The 20,423-nt window shown below is 44.2% G+C and overlaps 2 protein-coding genes across 3 annotated transcripts in view; one reads left to right on the top strand and one right to left on the bottom strand.

The window, feature by feature from the left end:
• chrm1b (cholinergic receptor, muscarinic 1b) lies at positions 1-4,075 on the top strand. The gene is given in 3 exon segments (XM_062535865.1): positions 1-58; positions 901-905; positions 2,585-4,075. Coding segments are annotated over 3 exon segments (1,554 nt in total).
• A 4,250-nt stretch (positions 4,076-8,325) lies between these two features.
• The window catches only part of dpf2 (double PHD fingers 2), a 17,080-nt gene continuing 4,982 nt past the window's right edge, over positions 8,326-20,423 (bottom strand). Inside the window, exons 5-12 of one of the 2 annotated variants that reach the window (XM_062536556.1) lie at positions 19,349-19,441; positions 18,741-18,822; positions 17,330-17,371; positions 12,429-12,566; positions 11,962-12,093; positions 10,428-10,540; positions 9,911-9,992; positions 8,326-9,608 (exon numbers count right to left, since the gene is read on the bottom strand). In XM_062536556.1, the coding sequence (XP_062392540.1) occupies positions 9,526-9,608; positions 9,911-9,992; positions 10,428-10,540; positions 11,962-12,093; positions 12,429-12,566; positions 17,330-17,371; positions 18,741-18,822; positions 19,349-19,441 (765 nt within the window). In that variant the 3' untranslated portion in view covers positions 8,326-9,525. The remainder of the gene's footprint in view (positions 9,609-9,910; positions 9,993-10,427; positions 10,541-11,961; positions 12,094-12,428; positions 12,567-17,329; positions 17,372-18,740; positions 18,823-19,348; positions 19,442-20,423) is intronic. The other variant, XM_062536557.1, reaches the window with a different exon arrangement.

Genomic DNA, 20,423 nt, shown 5'->3' on the forward strand with positions numbered 1-20,423 from the left:
ATGTGAATTGAACAGCTTACTAAGCGATTCGATTCAGTAGAGAAAAAAATAGTGAGTCGTTTAAGTGTCAATTAACTGGCAATCAGTAGCCTATAGCCCATACGTCTCCCAGATAATACCGGAGGCGCGGCACACATCAGATTGCCAAGAGGAGCGCGGTGCTGACGATGCCCGCAATAAACAAAGTCCAAGGTGTGCCAAGTGGCGCATGCAGAGTAGCTTGTGCACGTAGGCACTATCCATGCTTCGTGTTGAACAGTGCACAGCTGTTTACACAAACATTACGACTGTAGGCTAACATAAAATATTGTTTTGATGCATTCAAAAAAATGCAAACTAAGTATTGTGATTTTTATTTTCAAAGTGTTTTGTATCAGCCTAACTATTTTCTCTCATAATAATAGGCTAATTCTGAAGTACACTGAAACATTTGGTAAAGGGTATAGGCAACATTTAAAGGGTAGGCACAATTTAAATTTGACAGCTAGCCTATGCGCATTTGTCAGACATTTTCTGAACTGGACCGCCTATCTTTAAATCCTGACGCCTCAGTTGGGTTTGCCTTTCATACATGTGAGGTGTGTGTGTGTGCAGTTGGGGCCCAAGCTGCTGATTGAATGCCGTATATATAACTGGGGGCGCGGTAAACACGCTCACAAGGTGGCTGCAGGTCCTCACAGACGCCGGAGTTTGTACAGTTGGCCGAAGAACACATGCAGTATTTATGCGTGTTATGACAGGTGCCTCTGGTTTCATTCGTCTCGGTGTAGGACCGTTGTTCCGTCGGCGCACCAAACCGCCTCCACATTAGGCGACGCGGCCGGACCAGGCCTGGGGATGAACAATAATTGTTTAATTTATAGTGTCAGAACCTCGCAAGACGCGCATATGCGGGCGAAGACAGCGTTATGAGAGCGTCAGGCCTACTAAGTTGAATCCATTGTGTTCACTCCGATTTTAAGGACCGGTATGGAAATTACAGGTTACAGGTGATCTCATGAATGAATCGGAATGGACTGGCGGGAATGGTGTCCCCAGAAACGTATCATCGTTATAGAGACTTTCTTAAAGAACTTGAGGATTTACATCCTAAGGTAAGTTTGGATATCAGGCAAATTCAACCGTTGCCTATCTTTGATTTGGTTGAGCTGTTTATTCAGGAAATATCAATGTGTTAATGTCCCACAGACTGACTACGAAAACATTCATGTTTTTCATTGTCCAGCTGGGGAAGCTTTGGTTCAATCAAAAACATTAATCATAGTCTTGGATTTATTCTACTCAGACTCTGCTGAAGGCTACTTACGTTTTGTTGGTGCAGGCAAGTTAGTTGATTGCCTTTTTTTTGCAAAAATAAGGTGAAAGGGTTGTGATTGGGGTCGTCAGACATATGAAGACTTCTCTATAGGGAGGGAGGAAGTCCACATTATAGGACTGCAAACACTGAGGTGTAAGAGAGCATATAAGCGAATGCTTCTCTTCATTCAGGCTATATGGAACCATTTGAGAAATCCTCAGATTGAATCATTAAATGTGTCCATCTATAAGTAACCACCTTGTATAATAAGAATTCCTGATGCAACACCTGCATTTATTATTTTTAATCAGGAGTCTTGTCAAGGGCATAGACAAAATGGCACAGATGGGTAGAAAAATAGGATGTCATTTGATTGCCTTCATCTGTACTTCTTACAGCCGAGAGCCAATCCTCCTCTTTGCCCATAGGTGCATTTCGCTTCCCTCACATGCGTTGACGTATGGCTGAACTTATCTCAGGACATGTCCCCCCTCTGTAAATACGTGTCGGCTCCGTATCCGAGTCAACACAGGGGCAGTACATCAAACACCGAGAGCAAACTCACAGGTTTCATATACTTAATGAGTTTCTCAGGGCACACCAGATCCAGGGGGGGATCAGCGCCACTGGCTTTTCATGTGTGTCCTCCAAACCAGATAAGAAAGCTTAGAAACAGCAGCCGCAGAGACACAGAACATTTCTCTATGGCGGCATATCAGAGAGACCCTGTAAATCACACTGCAGTCTGTGTGGCACTTGGCTGAAAATCCTGGCTGAGCATAAAAAGGCTTCGGCAGACTGAATTATTTTATTATTGCAGTCCTCTGTGTCAGAAGGACTAATGGAGAGATATGAGCCTGTTGGCAATCTACCTGCATGTCCACAAACAACTGCTAACTGTCAGTGAGTGAGCAGATTTGTTGAACTAATAACAAGTTATTGATTTACATTAATTATGTAAATTCACTCACTTACTGTAAATTGTAGCTCTATTCTGCAGAACTAGATAGTTCCTTAGTTGGGAATGCATGCAGTATGTTAAAATGTCAAGAACATGCATTTGGTGTGCTATATTGAATGGCATTAATCTTGACTTAATCTCCCTTCTTTGTGACTTCTAGATCATTTAAAACTCCCTTTCAGCCTTAAAGCTTGCCTCTTCCTCCAGCCTCTTGAGAGAAAAATGATTGCATCTCCTCGCTCCTGTCCAGTTCCTCTGACAACATGAACGGCACATGCGTCTCCAATGCAAGCAACACGACTTCGGGTCCCCTGGGGGGTCACCAGGTGTGGGAGGTGGTCCTCATCGTCCTCATCACCGGCCCTCTCTCCCTCATCACCATCCTGGGCAACCTGCTGGTGGTCATCTCCTTCCGGGTCAACGCCCAGCTGCGCACCACCAACAACTACTACCTGCTCAGCCTGGCGGTGGCGGACCTGATCCTGGGCATGGTGTCCATGAACCTCTACACGGCGGTCATCATCACGGGCCGCTGGACGCTGGGTCACGTGGCGTGCGACATCTGGCTGGCGGTGGATTACGTGTCCAGCAACGCCTCGGTCATGAACCTGCTGGTCATCAGCTTCGACCGGTACCTCTCCGTCACGCGGCCCCTGACCTACCGGGCCAAAAGGACGCCGAAGCGAGCCGGGCTGCTGATCGCTCTGGCGTGGAGCGTCTCGTTCATCCTCTGGGGCCCGGCCATCTTGTTCTGGCCCTACGTGGTCGGTCGTCCGCCCGGGGACGAACAGGTCTGCTCCATACCTTTCCTGAAGGTGCCGCTGCTCACGTTCGGGACCGCCATCGCCGCGTTCTACCTGCCCGTCTGCATCATGGTCATCCTGTACTGGAGGATTTACTGGGAGATCGAGAACCGGTCCAAGGGGCTCTCCATGCTGCTGGGACAGAATGGTGGAGGGGGGACCCCCGTCAGTTCAGAGGTGCAGTCAGTGTACCCCGACAGCGCCCAGAGCAGCTTGAGGGGCCACAGGGGGCCCCAGAAACCTCCAAGGACGAGGAAGAGCCAGAAGAGGCAGGTGGGCTGCTTCCCAAAGACTGTGAGAGCCCAGCAACTCAGCACGGGGAAAAAGGTGGCGGCCATTTTGGAGCTGGCGTCCCAGAGGTGCGAGGGCAGTTTCCAGGAAGGGTACAGCCGCAACAGCTGGAGCGGCGACAACGAGGAGGAGGAGGAGGAGGAGGAAGATGACGCCGTCGGGTCGACGTCTACCGAAGAGGAACTGGAGCAGGAGATCAAAGGATCGAACACCACAACCACCATCAAGCTGAAGCATGTACACGAAGCGTCAGATGGCAATCGGGACATTAAGATTTCACCACGAGCGTCTGCGGTGGGGCCGTCCACCACAGCTGGACGGTCAAACGTGCGTTCCTCCCTCAACGGGCCCAAACACAAGGACCCAGGGCCTTTGAAGCAACAGAAGGGGAAACGGCGACGCAACATGATCATTAAGGAGAAGAAGGCCGCGCGGACGCTAAGTGCTATCCTGCTGGCGTTCATTCTGACCTGGACGCCGTACAACGTGATGGTGCTGGCCTCCTTATCGTACTGTGTGCCAGACAAGCTGTGGCAGCTGGGCTACTGGCTGTGCTACGTCAACAGCACGGTGAACCCCATGTGCTACGCCCTTTGCAACAAGTCCTTCCGCAGAACCTTCAAGTCACTGCTGCTCTGCCGTCAGAACGACCGCAAGACCTGGGACGCCAGTCGACGCAGTCACCACATGTCTGCCAGGATGCAGTCTTGCAGTACTGTATGAACACACACACTCTCTCTCATACACACACACACACAGGTTTCAAGAGAGACTTCTAAAATGACAGATGTGTCAAAGTATCAATTTAACATGCTCCAAAGCAAAAGTATTGTATATCTTGTATCAACCAGCAAAATGTACTTTTTACAATGGCTGACTTAAGCCTGCACTGTTGGCTAAATATATTGTCAATAGTAGCCTAGTTTACACATATTGTCCCAGGCCACTTGTCAAAAGTAATAGGAATTAGAAAATTAGATTTGAGTTAGTTTCTTTGTATATAAACTCCACCTGTAAATCTTTCAAATAAAAAAAATGAGTTTCACTTTTAAAAGACCTTTAAGTGCCAAACATTTTCCCATCCATAAACATGTATTCATGTTTATTATTCACATTAACCTATGATAATTTCTGCCATTTCTTACAGATCAACTGTAGCCTACATTTCCAAACAACTAGGACCCTAATGTAATTTTCCCAACAATGAGAGTAATGTTTAATTCATGTTTTAGTCTTCAGACTTTTCCCATCTTTCAATTAGGGCCCCTAGTGCTAATAGTATAAAAACATAATGTATGGTCCACATTGCTGTTTAACAACTCTAAAGAAACTATCCTAATTGAGAAAAATATGGTGTCTGTCGTAATTGCTAATGTAGTATATTGGTAATATACATGCAACAAATTTGTACAGGAGCACCACCAATGCTGATTGAAATATGGTTGGGTTGCAGTTAGAAAACAGGGATTGCAGTTGGGATGTCCTTGGTGTTGTTGTGACTGTGGAAATAGAAGACATTTCAGGACTTGTAATGTTCTGTACCAGCATTGGCCGCGTTTCCCAGATTCGTTAAGAAGCTCTTAAGTGCTAAGAACTTCTTTGGAGCGCTCTTAAGAACGCCCTTAGAAGTTCTTGGCACTTAAGAGCTTCTTAACGACTCTGGGAAACGCGGCCATTACAGTATGTGTTGTCTCTGAATGTATGAAGATGTGCAGTGCACTTCAGTGATATCAAGGCTGATCTGTTCAAAAGAAGAACCCAGATGCCCCTGGTGTTCATATCATATCAGAGAAATCTCCTCTTGCTGTATGACCTGAGAATCCATGCTAAGATGCACGGTAGGCCACATTGGCTAGGTCATCTCCCAAGCACAATTCTAACATGGCAAGATCAAGCAAGAGAGAGTGTAAAACCCTTAACTTGAAGTGAATAAAAAAAGATTAGATATTTTGTTCACGGGCTGTAATATGGTTGAAGAGGCAGTTGGCAAGTGGCTGAGCCAGTGGTTAATTTCTGACTTTCTCTAACCACTCCAAGTACTTAGCTCACAGCACAAATACAAGTGCCTCAAATCCACTTGAAGATTTAACGCTTGCCTAAACCAGCCAGTCTCTCGATGTGTAGCAGGCCTTGCTCCCTCCTTTCTCTCCTCTTCTTTTCTTCGCCCTGTTTGTTTTGACTTTCCGCCAACTGTAAAAGTCAGAGGAAGTTGGTGTAGTTTATGGCCTGTTTATGGAGACTGTATGCGCGCGAGCCTTAATGCTCGCGTGCCCCAGGGCTACATGTCACTTTCAGCACATCGCATAAAGAATTTCTCCCATTATCCCAAGCACTGCCCATGACGTTTATGATGTATTGTGGACAAGGTCCTTTTCAAACCTCACCGCTGGTTCTCTTAACCACAGGGGTGTCACGCAAACACCTATACAGTAGCTGCTATATGGTACAAATGCCTTTCATTTTCATTAAGGTCTCGAAAAGGGGTTGTCTTCTATTGCCAAAACTATTTTTGTGCAATTTAAAAAAAAATGCAGTTCACATCAGGGAATCTGCTAAATCTTGGTTGCAAGACTGAACAGGATTCTAGCCAAAGCTTTCTGGTAAAAGGGGAACAAGATCAATGTATTTCCCATATTGATTTTTTGCCCATAGAATTCAATTAATACAACCGTCTGTTGTTATCAAATGTAAACACGAATAAAACATATGCTCAGTGCCAAGAATGTTTTTTAATATTCTTTGAAAAAAAAAAAAAATGTACCATAAAAACAAAACATTCCATAATGAAAACCAAACACACCCTTAAAATGTTTAACACCAACCTAGTAAATAGATGGGAAAAAAGCTCAAATAAACAATCAGATGTATATCCATGGCCACTGCTTCTAAAAACAAATACAAATAAGAAACAAAACCAATGCATACATGTTTTTAATGCTTTAATATGGTTAGTTAGCTATTGATATAACATGACAGTTAAGCTAAATTATATTACATAATGCACCGACACCTCTGTTACCCCTGCAGTGACTATACCTTAAAATGCAAATGTGGATTGTATTTGTGGTTATGAATCTACATAACTATTCCAGGGCTTCTACGGATTCTGACACACATACAGTACATGTCCCATCAGAGGTTCAGACCTGTGTCCGCTCTGGGCAACTGCAGTGGAGTTGGAGGACTCTGATGCCCACTGATGGATCCATCGCTCTGTGTTACTCTACTAATAATAACGCTACAGTCCTTCATAGTTACTGTATTTAAAAGCTGGCCAAGAAATCCACACAACCATATGGGTAGTGGTTAGAGAGATTCTGAAATTTGGAAAAAAAAAAAAATGGATAATGTTCTTTCTGAACTGTAAATGTACCAGACCAAATACATTTTATAAATATGATGGGTAACTGGATTAAGGATGCGTGTTTGATCTCCCATGACACATTATTTCACTCAAAATAACGACAGGCTTTTGCTGTTGAGATTATGGTTTGATCTGTGATCAAATCAGTTTTCCCCCTCCAAAATCACCTCGATTTTAAAATGACAATTTATTCAATCCACGGTCGCTAATTTCAGCAGAATCCAGGGCGGACCAGAAAGGTATCAGAATGGGGCTCTGAGCCAGTCTACTCTTTCTCCGGCCTCATCCAGTTAAATGCTCCACAGCTCCACATCAAGTCGAGTCTGCCATAGGCTGGACACCAAGGCTGTGATGGCCCTCTACTGGCGAAGCTGCATAAACAGACCACTCACAAACCAAACTATGGACGGGACGGAGGTTCTCCTGTCGGACATCCTGGCCAGATAACAGCTCATGTTCCATCAAAAGGTGCACCACCACGGGGGAGAGGCGTGACCTTACTCCAAGAGTGGATGATAACGATTGGAAGTGTTGAAAGTATTCACTCTGTTCAAGACCTCTATTCATTCTCTTTATAGCCGTGTTAAGGACACATCTCAAAGTCAACAATTCTGAGCAGTTATTATTGATGTCGATACATAAAAAATAGCCAAATCCTCCACAGCTTATACTCCTCTTATGACTTAAACTCCCCCTAACCTTCACACTGACATGTCAGTGAAAATTCTTTACTAATTAAGTTACAGTACATCCAGGTAATCAGAGCCGTTTCCCACCCACCCATCCCAAGACATCTACCTTTCAAAACAGGCTGACCTAACTTTACACATTAAACTGCGCACCAGATCACGTATTATCAGATATTCAGTCACATTCTCCTAGACAGCTCGCAAAAAATGAAGCAGTCAGATAGCAATTTGGGGCAAGTAACCGTTTTCAAATTCAGATAACGTTTTTTAACGTTACAGCCAGAGCAGTTCACCATAAAGAAGATGCACTGTGTGGTGGCAGGGAAAAGGCAATCTTGCTGCTATAGTCACGCATCATCCTGTGTTACAGGAGACAGTTTATCATCATTGCCGGTCACACTACAAAGGAAAGCCACCAGGTGGCATTTGGGAATCTACACGCGCGCGCACACACACACACGCACGCACACACACGCAAAACAGCCAATTTACTTGTTGTGATGCCTCCCTTTAGTTTTAGCCAGTTTACTCAGAGTCTCTGAACGTACTGTACGTCGTCCAATGCAGAACTTTGTAGCTGATGAGGTAATAAAGGGGAAATTCGATTTACATTCACGGCAAACGCGGCAGGCATCTCACTACGACTCGGATGGCAGTTGGCCTCTTCCTGATCGAACTGAACTTCACAAGCCCACTCAGCGGCTCCCCTAAGCGTGATTGGGGGACGGGGAGGAGACCCCCTCTTCTCAGTGGCCGTCTGCCCCACTGCACTCCACTTTGTCCCCATGCTTTCTCACTGTAAACATCTGGAGCCAATGTGAATGCCAGTGCTTCCACTGAACTGGGTTCGTTCTGGTGTATAATGCTACTCTCCATACAGATAAACTCACGAGCAGACATAGTTTAGAATAAGTCAACCATTTCTACCATTTCAGATTGTTGTTTTTCTTTTTCTTTTTTTTTTAAATACATCAAAGCTTTTATATGCTATACAAATATATAAATATACAAATAAAAACATGTTAACCATTTGTCTTATTAAGGACAAGCATTGGCATGCTGATTGGTTTCAACTATTGACGTTTTCTATGTGCAAATGGCAGAAAGATTTCAGAGAGAGACGGGACCAGGGATTCCACTCTGGAGGGCCTGAACCGCACCATCAATATCAAGAACATCATCAACCTTCTAGCTGCAGAAAACAGAAAGAGGAGAAATAGCAGCCTATGATTCGAAAAAAAAAAAAAAAAAAAAAACAAGCCATTTCTGGCCAATAACATAACACAGATCTCGAGGACACACGATGTACACCAGAGAATCAGGTATTCAGGAAAAAAAAAAAAAGTCATTTCAATCAGTTACTGATCAAGGCTTCGAGAGTGAACCGAGTAGATCAGGCTCCCAAACCAGTTAGAACTCATGTTATCAGTCCACGTCACAACCCGGTCCTCCAGAGGTGGAACCTCAGGAACCGACCCAAAGCGGTTTAAAGCGGTTTCTGGCTCCTGCTTGGGTTCTGGCTTTTTTTGGCGAATGAGTGCTACAGTTGTGTGTCTACTTGTCTTCGCTGATGCAGTGAAACAAGGTTCCGCGTTGGCGTACCCGCTAGAGCCCTATGGGCTTCCGACGCAGGTAACGCCCCCCCACCTGTGATTGTTAGAGGATACTACAAGCAGAATATATCCTAGGGAGTAATATAGTGCAGTCAGGTACTTGAGTTACTGAGTATTCAATCAACTGTTAAGTCTTTGTGTATGTCGTCGGATATTGTTAAAGGCTAATAGTTGAAAACAAAAAAGCGGTGGGTAGTTTGAACTTTGAACTGTGTAACAGTCATACTGGGATCAAACCTGCCTGTGTAGAAAGAGGGGAAAGGAGAGAGAGAAGAAGGGGAAACTCTCTCTTTCTCTATGCATCACTTCCTCCCTCACTTTCCCTCTCTTTCGTTCTGTCTGTGGGTGGGGTCTTGGGGTGAAGTACACTTCCCTTTTCAGCCCCCTCTCATCTGAACTGCTCCCTGCCAAGTTTCTCTCCCAATCAGGCCCAGGAGGACTTTGTCATTGGATGCGAGGGGGAACCAAAAGCCTTGGGTTGCTGTTGTTGTTGCTGGGGGGGAACCATCACGATGGCGGAGCATTCTGGTTCTGGTATATGGAGGCTTTTTCTTTCAACAGGTCCAGACACAAGTGACAGCTCCAGCTCCCTGTGGTAGAGAAGAGACCAAATGGTGAGACAACGACAGCCTTCAGATTCACAATTCAGGGATACAATGCTTGTTGTAATCATAATCAGCGTTCTATATAGAAAACCATACTGAATTATGGATGCAGGAAATTAACCACTAACCATTTACCATTTACTGATTTGACAGTGGTTTCAAGAATATTTAAACAGCTTTAAAATGTATAAAGTATATTTCTCTGTTATGCACATACAGAAATATGGCAAAAGCCAACCACTTCACTTAAAACTGGCTATAATATGCAGTGTGTTTGAGTGCCTGACCTTCTGGAGGTTCTGCCATGGGCGGGTTGAGACAATACATGTGGTAGCCTCTGTCACAGTCATCACAGAACAGCAGCTGGTCCTAATGGTAGAATGTCACAAATACTTCATTACCCACAACACACCTGGACTGCACAAAATGGAAAAGTAATTAACAGCTTACGCGCACGCGCGCACACACACACACACACACACACACACACACACACACACACACACACACACACACACACACACACACACACACACACACACACACACACACACACACACACACACACACACACACACACACACACACACACACACACACACACACACACACACACACACACACACACGGGGGCCAAGCTTAAGATCACAGTATTTTTTTTCCGCTCATTATCTGAACACCACTGGCCTCTACAGTCCTTTGAATCCAATCTGGATCATTGTAACGGTTATGGTTTGCAGTTCTTTGTCAAGTTTAGCACTTTCGTTTGCCAAGAACACGAGAGAGGAAGTGAAAGTAACTTGCATCATTTTCTGATGTGCCGCAGATATTGCAGCACTTGCACTCGATGCACTGCCAGCGATACGTCTTCACCGCCGCCATCATCACAGGCGTGAACTGCAGACATGAGGGGTGACCTGCAGAGAGAGAGAAAGCGCAAAAGATGGAGAGATGAGGAAAGGGGGGGGGGGGACATTTCACAAACTTGAAAGCAATCCTTTTGAATAAAACTGAAGTGCGAGGAATTCTTGATGTTAAAAGATTATAAGAGAAAGATAAAAAGTTATATTTTTTAAAGTGTTACTGTAATTTCCCGACTATTAGCCGCGGCTTATACGTGGATTTTGCAAAAATTCTTCAGCTATGAGGTTAATACAGGGGGGCAGTTATTATGGTGTTAATATGGTTTTGTTTCTTTCAACTTGCATAAAACACTGTCCTGCGGCTTATACACAATGCGGCTTATATGCGGGAAATTACTGTAAGTTCATAAGAAAAAAAAAACGTTATAGACAAATAATTAGGGCTGGGACTCGATTAAAAAAAATAATCTAATCAATTAGAGGCTTTGTAATTAATTAATCGAAATTAATCGCATTTTAATTGTATATAAATATATGACCTGAGAACAGTGAGAAGTATTTTTTTTTTCACATGGATTTTTAGTATAGCCTACTATTGGATAATGACTGAATACATAGGCCTAAGCTTAAGCAACAAAAATATTGTTTATTAATAAGTCCAACAGACCAGTGCAATTTTTGCCATAAAGTGTAGCAATACCATATTTAGAAATAGTACATTTTCAGAAATTCATGTAGCCCTTCTGTAAACTATAATACTGTGATATCCTGTTAATTGTGTCACCTGTTACCTTGAGTTGAGTTCATGAAATTGTTGTGTCCCTTTAAGGGGAACTGGGGGGCGGAGTTTACGTGTGTGCGTGTGTGCTTGTATGCGGTTCTGAGTGTGAAGTTTCTTTTAGGTCTATGAAAGTTGGACATGGAATTAGGTGCGGTGGATTACTGTTATAAGCGTGAGTTGTGGCTGTAACAGCAACTCGGTTGCTATTTGTTTAATAAATAAAGCTCAGAGGTTTCCCTCAAGTGTCTGGAGTATCACAATACTTTGTCCACGCTAGCAGCTAGCTGCTTTATGTTTTGCACTGAGGTGATACCTGCGGTGATACGTCCTTGTTGCATAGGTTGCACACAACCATGCTCTTATCTACGCTTCCATCCGTTCGTTTTTTGTAACAACATTTCCCATCCACGGGGCCAACCAACGCGGTCACATCAGCTTCTTTGTTCATGTTCACTGTGCCACTGTGGTTTGTTATGTCTGAACCGAACTCATGCGCGTTACTTGGTGCTCCAGTATAATCGGTCCGTCTGAAACTCATCCAGTGAGAAACGTTCCGCGGTGCAAAAATAAATAGGCATACGATTAAAATGCGTCAATTTTTTTAACGCATTAATGGTTGTGTAATTAATTAATCGTAATTAACGCGCTAAAGTCCCGGCCCTACAAATAATCAAACACCAGCATGTGTACTGACCCGAGCGGCCACAGTCGGAGCAGGAGACCAGCTCCTCTGACTGGCCCGTTTTCTGGTTCATATTGGAGTCGCCCAGGCAGAAGTCACAGTAGTTGTTGGGCAGGGCCAGACCGTCAGGCCCCTTCTTCGGTGCTGAGGGACAAAGCACATCCACGAATATAGCAGTTGGACAACTGGACCCAACTAACCTCTCAATCCGCCGAACATTTCACCAGGTGAACATCTATCATACTCGTTATGAAATTAGACACAAAGATAATCTTCTTTAAATGCATTCAAACAAGTAGCATTATACTGACAAAAAGCATCGACTAGTAAAGGATTTTTATTCCACCTGTCAAATGAGCTCTATATACTCTTAAGCATTTGATTATCTATAAACTCTATATATTCTAAAGCATAAAAATTGTGTTGGGGGCGTGTTTGGTCCAGCTAGCTTGATTCTGATTGGTTGGTTGGTCACTCACTCTTGGGCTCGTCTGGTTGGGGCGGGGTTGCTGTGCGAAGGTCGGGCTCTTCCTCCTTCTCCCCCTCCTCGTCCGCCAGATGAGAGTGGGCGTAGTGGTAGCTCAGACCTGGCCGGTTCTTATAGCGCTTCCCACAGACTGCAGACCAAGACAAATGGACACATTTCAACAGACGCACCAACTAGCGCAGGCACGCACGCACGTACGCACACACAGGCATGCAAGGACACACATGCGCACACACACACACACACAGACACACACACACACACACACACACACACTGGTGAGTACCCACGCAGGCATCCACACACGCATTGAGACACACACACACTCTCTTTGAAATCTCCTTCCACATGGCAAACATCCAACCACAGACAGACTTCTGTTCTGGGCAGTGGATTTCCCAAAAGCCAACACAGAAAATGAGACCTGTGACAAATGAAGCAAAATCATTTTTAAACAATATTTTTCCATTTACAGTTAACTCTATGAAAGATTTAACAACCACTCCAATGTTATAAGCCCTTTGGGGAGTCCAACCCTTTGGCTAAACACAGCAATGAGCTTCATCAATAGAGAAAAGGATCCCCCACTTGTATCCCAAACATCACTAATCAACCAACCACTGGCAGGGGCCAGGTAAGGCACAAACAAATTCTGCAAAAGGCCTTCCACTAATATGCAAACGAAAGCAAACTTAACAAAAGAGAACACCAGCACAGGCAAAGAACCCTCACCTGGAAAACTCACTGCTCCCAACGGGAGATCTGACCTTGCATGTCTTCCTTTACAAATAAAAAGAGCAAAGGCAGGGCAAACTTCCACACTGACCCGCCCTGCCAAAAACTCTGATCTCTGATCTGCCACAATAAATGTGGTTCGCATTTTACAGCTGTGCCACAAAGGGCTTCAGGCAAGACGGGCAAAACACAAAACAGACCAATTAAGGATGGAGGCTGAAGCCAAATTGAACATCTATTCTTGGCGCCTGTATGGAGCCAAGAATCATCAAACTAAACTACTAGGACAGCAGAATCAACAGGTATTTTGAGCTCATGGGAAACTTGGTTAATCAGGCACAGACAAGCTAATCTTAAATCCATTCCATCTCATTCTCTGTTTGTTACATTATTAATATGTTTATTACAAACAATAAATGGGTAGTTCACCAATATTTTACTGAAACCTCTCAGTGAATTCAAAAGGAGTTGTGAATGAGTTACTACTGCCCATAAATCTTTCAACGATGCAATTCATTAATACACTTATGCAATTGAATGCTTCGTTTCATGCAATTAAATGAAACAACAGCATGTTTGGATCTGTGATCTGTGACTGATCTATAAAATGTTTATATTCAATCAATACAGATAACATGGAGATGAAATCCATAAAAAAAAACTGCAAGGATAATTGTGTGTTTTCCGGGTGCCTGTTGCGCCGAAAAAGATCACTTTACAAGTGTTTTGTTCCAGTGGTTTGTACTCGTAAACATTTCAAACCATGTTGTGAACTGCTGGAACCCTGCTTTCAACAGGTCTCTGCCGTTTTAGAGTAGGCCAACACAAACGGAGCTAATTCTGATTATTCAGCACAATCATCCAAGCTCACGCCACATCTGTAGCCAGTCAGGGAAACACATTCTTTCTCTGTGTGTTCAGCAATCTGGCACTTAGATAATTGCACGTGGTGAAAAAATGTGAAAGCTTGATGGATGAGCCAAAATGCATGGAAAAAAAGGATGTTAAGTTTCTCAACGTTCTTTCACATTTTGCTTCAGCTGGTGTTGTTTCTGTCCAGTTCACTAGCGAGTCTAGATAGTGGAGGCCACTTGGCCACTAGAGGATGCGCTCTCAGACCAAAAAATCAGCTGCCATCCTGGAGGGTCTTTCAGAGATGACGCAACTTTATGGTTTCCTAAAAGAGGGGGAGTTCAAAAGATGTGGGTTAGTGGCGAGGCGGTGAGAGCAACTACGATGGGGACACAGTGGCTGCAGTCTTCGGTGGTCATGACCGCTTCAGGCAAAGATGGAGGTCAGTCACAAGATGGCAGGGATGGATGCAGCACATGACAAGAGAGCGTTTCTGTGTTCCTTTATGACACTTCTTCTAAACCTACTCCCTCTAGCTGTTTTTGGTGGTTTCCACTAAATGGCATGGGTTAGACAAACAACGCTATTTTAATGTACATTTCCCATTTAAAATGAGTTCCTTTAGATTTTACTCATTTAGGAAGAGTTTTGACCACAGATATATCTTTTCTAATCAAAGCCACAGCTCGGTAATGGAGTTATACGCAAACACCGACAAGCTGTCCTTTACCTCTGGTGCAGCATTCCAACATAATGCTTAAAATCAGCCCACATGAAAGAGGGAGCAAAACGAAGCGCCTTGGGATACCCTGTACCTCGGAGCGAATCTCTCCGCACCTCTCAGCTTCTGACAAGTCCGCGTTCCATCACTTCACAGCCCCGCCCTTCACTTCCCTTCCCTTCCTCCTGCATACTCTACATTCACTCGCTCACTCCCTCGTTACCTCCCCAAATCTCACAACTGGCACGGGAGGTGATACCAGATCTCTCGCCTCCACATTGCTCAGAAAAAAACGGCACTCTGTCTGCTTCTCCTTCACGTTCTGTGCTCTCTGGTGTTCGTGGCGAAAGCTGAAAGCTGCCCAGACTGATTCAGCCTGTCCGGTCTCTTCATTTATCAGTGCTTCTGAAGGCACAGTAGATAAGGACGGCTTTCTGTGAAGCAGGAGACTTGTGTGTGTGTGTGTGTGTGTGGCAGCTCTTGAGTTAGTCGATGGGGCCTTGCCAACAAGCTGCTCTTTCGTCCTTTTCCAAAGAAACACACACGCTCACACACACATGCTCAGACACACATGCACACACACACACACACGCTCACACACACGCTCACACACACGCTCACACACACGCACACACACACGCACACACAAACACATTCACAGATCCAAAGAAAATACTGGCTTTCCAAATCTCCCTCCCTCACTCAAACCTCCCTTCCCAATAACACATTCACTCAGTGCAGCTTTGACCAGTTTGTGCAGCAGCTTGAAACAAAAGCAGAGGCACTATTTCACTCTGGGGAGGAATGGAGGGAGGTGAAGAGGACAGGGAGACTATGGCGGACATGGGCATGGGACCATGAGCTTTAAGGGGATTCACTAAAGCAAAAACACAAGGGCAGGTATGAGGGAGGGAGAGTCATGTAAGCATGTTGAAAATAATGAAGTATGAAATGGAGAAAGACACTTCACACGACAAGAGGAAGAGAAAGCGCCATTCTAGAGCTACATTTAACGGTCCTATCTTGTAAAAATGTCCTGACCTAAATCATTCCTTTCATGAAGAGGTCAAATTTGACAAAAATGTAGTGATTTTCTGTTCAAAAAGTCACACTTCTTCATGCTTATGTGAGTGTCAGTTGTGACGGAACTTTAGTTACATTTCCACTTTGATGATAGCAACATAACAAGACCAATAAGCATCAACAACACGACAGACTCGGTTTGGTGTTAGACTGACTGTGTAGAACAGGGTAATATTAAGAATACGTTAGCACACCATACTGTTATTTTTCACTCCTCCTCTCTGTGAGCCGAGGAATCAGCAGTAGCACAGAGACACACTAAGAGGTGATTTGAACATTCCCCCAGGCCACCCAGCTCATGCTGCAACATGCTACACCTCAAACCTCCTACTGTCCTACTGATCTCAGCTGTGTTGAGGGCTACATGTTTGGAGAACTGAGTTTGGGAGAATGCACAGATTAGAGTAAGGGCTGTTTGAAAGGCCCTACCCCAGTAAATGTATATACATACACACTACTCGCAAAAAGTTAGGGATATCTGGCATTCGGCTGAAATGTAATTTCACTGTTGGATATTTAGACGTTTAGAGAAGGTCACATACTGTAAGTTCACCTGTAAAGGTTATAGTGGAAAAGCCGAAAGCCAAATGTCCCTGACTTTTTGTGAGTAGTGTATACACTGCCTGGCCAAAAAAAAAGGTCACCACCTGGATTTAACTAAGCAAATAGGCAAGAGCCTCCCTGTGGGGGCAGTGCTATAATCTGGGATAGATCATCAGGACCAAATTGTTAAAGAGTGATTCAGGGAGCATGAGACATAATTTCACAGATGGATTGGCCACCACAGAGCCCAGATCTTAGCCCCAACGAGAATCTGTGGGATGTGCTGGAGAAGACTGCACAGCGGTCCGATTCTCCAGTCATCAATACAAGATATTGGCAAAGTATTAATGCAACGCTGGACGGAAATAAATGTTGTGACATTGCAGAAGCTTTTGGAAACAATGCCATAGCAAATGCGTGCCGTAATCAAAGCTAAAGGAGGTCCAACAACCTTTTTTTTTGGCCAGGCAGTGTATTATATAAATCTGTATTGATATTGTGGGTCAATAATTAAGAGAACTATTTTATGCATGTCTTGTTGTGAGCCAAGCCTTCAAATGGATTAGGGCTAGGTCTTAAAATGTCAAAAAGTCATACCCTGCAATACTGTATCAGATAACCTTGCAAAAAATAAATCTGGTACAGTACTTGTGGTACTAAAATTCAATACCTACCAATACCTAGCGCTAATTTGTCTATAAGCGCAACATTTATATTGGAGACTATTAAAGTGGTGGGGGTGGTGTTCTATGTCTATCAATCTCTGGGGTGATAGTGAAGGGAATACTCTGTGCCCTCTCCATGAAGGGCAGAGGGAAAACACACACACACACACACACACACACACACACACACACACACACACAGTCAACATTCAGGAAAAAGAAAGAGACAAAACAAGCAGACTGATGAGCAGACACAAGGCGAGGAAAATAGAAAAAGGAGTGAGAGAAATATACCTCGTTCGGAAGGTTTTGAAATATGCTTTTGTTTGATAGTGTCTGAAAGAGAGAACAGAACAAAAACGAGAAAAAAGGGGGGAGAGAGAGAAAGAGAGAGAGAGAGCACAGACAGAAGGACTCAGAGTCGTACAGCCACATCGTGAAAACCAGGAGAGAGACAGAGAGAAGGGAAAATAAAACCCTGTACTGTACACCATCATGACATGAACAAAGAGACAACAGTGAACAGTGCATACAGTACAGTGAGAGCGGTTAGGCTCATTCAGACAGGCTGGCGGACTAATATTAGCATCACACGAGGACAGGTCTGTGCTAGTCCAAAATCTAAACTGTGACGCTATAAGAGGAAAGCCTAGTAGAGTTTGCTGTGAGAGACTTTAAATGATGCTCTTTCTGACTGCTTGACTAGGGCTGTTTTACTCAGAGCAAATGTGTCACTGGCCAAATAGGCTGGCGGTGGATGTTACAAGAATATTCAGAATGAACTGACCACTACAAAAATAAAGGTGGGTTTACAGCTTATAGAATGACTACTGTTTTTGTTGCAGCGACAGTTTATTTTAAAATTTTCCCTGAATGACAATTATTGTCACTTGCACTTGCCACGTGCCATGTTAATAAAACGTCCCTTTCTCCCCATCTTCAGCCTTGAAAGTTGTGGTCATAGGAAATATAGCTAACAATTGACCAGGTACTCACTCCATAATCAATGTGATAAGCTATTTAATTACTCAGAAATATAACTAATGCGTTTATACAACATATAAATTAGAAGGCATTGGAAGAGTAATAATGAAATATGTAACACAATATCCATACTGTTAATGACAGCAAGCAAAAAAACAGTTTGGAATCTATTTCATCGCTGCTCTGTTAGTCACTGCGACATGTCATTTTAGTGATTCTACCAGCTGCAAATCCACCTTCAGATATAAACTAGACTAGAGTTATAAAAGCGCTCAACTGGTTCAATGGTGTCATTTACTAATGTCAATTTGTGTGGACCCAGATAGACAGTTGGGGGAAGAAAGTGAGAAACAAAGACATTGTTCTTGTTCTGGACAGACAGACAAACAGTCAGAAAAACATAATGATAAGACAGAAAAAGAGAATGTCAGACAGACAGTTCTTTGGTTTAGCAGTTTTTGGTATTCAGCAATTATGGCAATAGAGAGAAAGAAAGACAAGAGGGAAAAAAGAGAAAGAGAGAAAGAGAGCGAGAAAGAAAGAGAGAAAATGAATGGGAGAAAGAGAGAGACAGAGATATGAAGGAGAGAGAGGTGGTGGCCCACTGGACTGCACACCCCATGATAATAATATGAGTTTCCCCTTACTGAAATCCCCACCCTCCGGGACCGCTAGGATGCATGCGTACTGTATGCCTGAGATCAGGTGTGCGTGTACTTACTGTCACAGGCATAGGGCTTGTCTCGGTCCTCAAGCGCTGCCGCGGCGTCCAACTTCTTGCGGGCGCTGCTGACCCCGCGACCCTGGCAAAAAGAGCAGCATGGACACGTCATCACACGAGCCTTCATCTCAGCTCTAATAACAATAGCCCACATCCTCCTCCTCCTCCTCCCAATCTTCGCCAGCGTCCTCACTCTATGATCACGGTGTCCACACAGTTCACTTATGGTCCATTTCATGAAAAATAAGCAATCGCCTTCACGTATGCATTTATCATTCATAACAGCCACATTAACCAACCATGTCTTTCTAGTCCACTATGCTACCCACACTTGCTATATGACCCATTCCAACTGCCACCATGAAGGCCTCCTCTAAATAATGAACAATCATTCCTGTAAGCTTGCTCTTCACTTCTTAACTTCTAACCCACTACATCTACAAAATCAATAGGATAGCCATTTGGGCCCCACAGACACTTTTTCTTGCATTACCCATCAAGACTCAACCATGGCAAAAAACGGCCAAAATGTGGAAACATGAGGCCTGTAGAATGACTTGGAGGCCTGTAGAATGGTGACCAGCTGTGGTCCATCACTCCCGCCTCACCTTGCCTTTCCCTTTGCCGCGTCTCTTGGGAGTATCCTCCTCATAGTCTTCATCATCCAGGTCGTCCAGGAAGTCATCAGGCTCCAGGACTCTCTGAGGAAGGAACGAAACGCAAAACCCTCATTAATCTCCAGCTGCCGTTGCAAACCATCTCGCACATTCCTACGAGACGTGCCCTTGAGGTGCAGCGGTGATTTGTCCGGGCACAACTAATAGCATTCCTCCGTTTCTCTCTCTCTCTCTCCGTTTTTCATTCTCTCATCACTCACTTATTTCCTCCGCACACCTCTGCCAATCTGGTGTTGGAGCACGCCTTCCCCCCCCCCCCCCCACACCAGGCTTGGCAAGAGGGCTACAGCAGGAAGCCAGCTGGCCAACATGTGGCGGCAACACCACACTACCTGCCAGTGGAGTGGGAATGATAATGGTACCAGTTAAGATGTCAAACATCAGAAAGTCATTTAGAATGTGATTGGACAGATTGGAGACGATAAAGGGATCCATCTCATCAGTTACAGTTGCGGAGATTAATTTCAGCCGAGCGTAATGAACCAGTACGGATGCCTGATGCACACCATAATGCAGTTACGCTCCAAAGTAATCGACTTTTGTTTTGCAATTTACTGTGCGAGGGATAATGGACGCCACAGCGTTCGGTTCACAGAAATAAATGCACGGTCGAGGTGGTAAAACAGCCCTGATGCACAGCTTGTAAGTGCATTTATTTCTGTACCGAACACCATGGAGTCCATTATCCCGCTTATTCCACTGTTGCCAGTTGCATTGCGTTCATCATCTCCTGTTATATCGCAAAACGTCTTAATTGCTAAAACTGTCTTGTTTACAGAACTACTTCTTTCCGCCACTTATCAACTAATGTCTGAACTTGCCGGACAAACTGCCGTTAACTAGTTCTAAATGGATGGCTGTTATGGCCAAAAGCCAGTTGTTAGTACTATCTCTCCCATTGTCAAGTGGGCATTTCCCAGGATTCTGATGAACCTCAGCTTTGAAACATTGCTATTTTATTTAGCCTACATGCCATCCAACTAGCTAAAATCCAACTTTGTCATAT

Source organism: Sardina pilchardus, chromosome 5 (genome assembly GCF_963854185.1).
Source record: "Sardina pilchardus chromosome 5, fSarPil1.1, whole genome shotgun sequence".
In the NCBI taxonomy this organism is placed as follows: Eukaryota; Metazoa; Chordata; class Actinopteri; order Clupeiformes; family Clupeidae; genus Sardina; species Sardina pilchardus.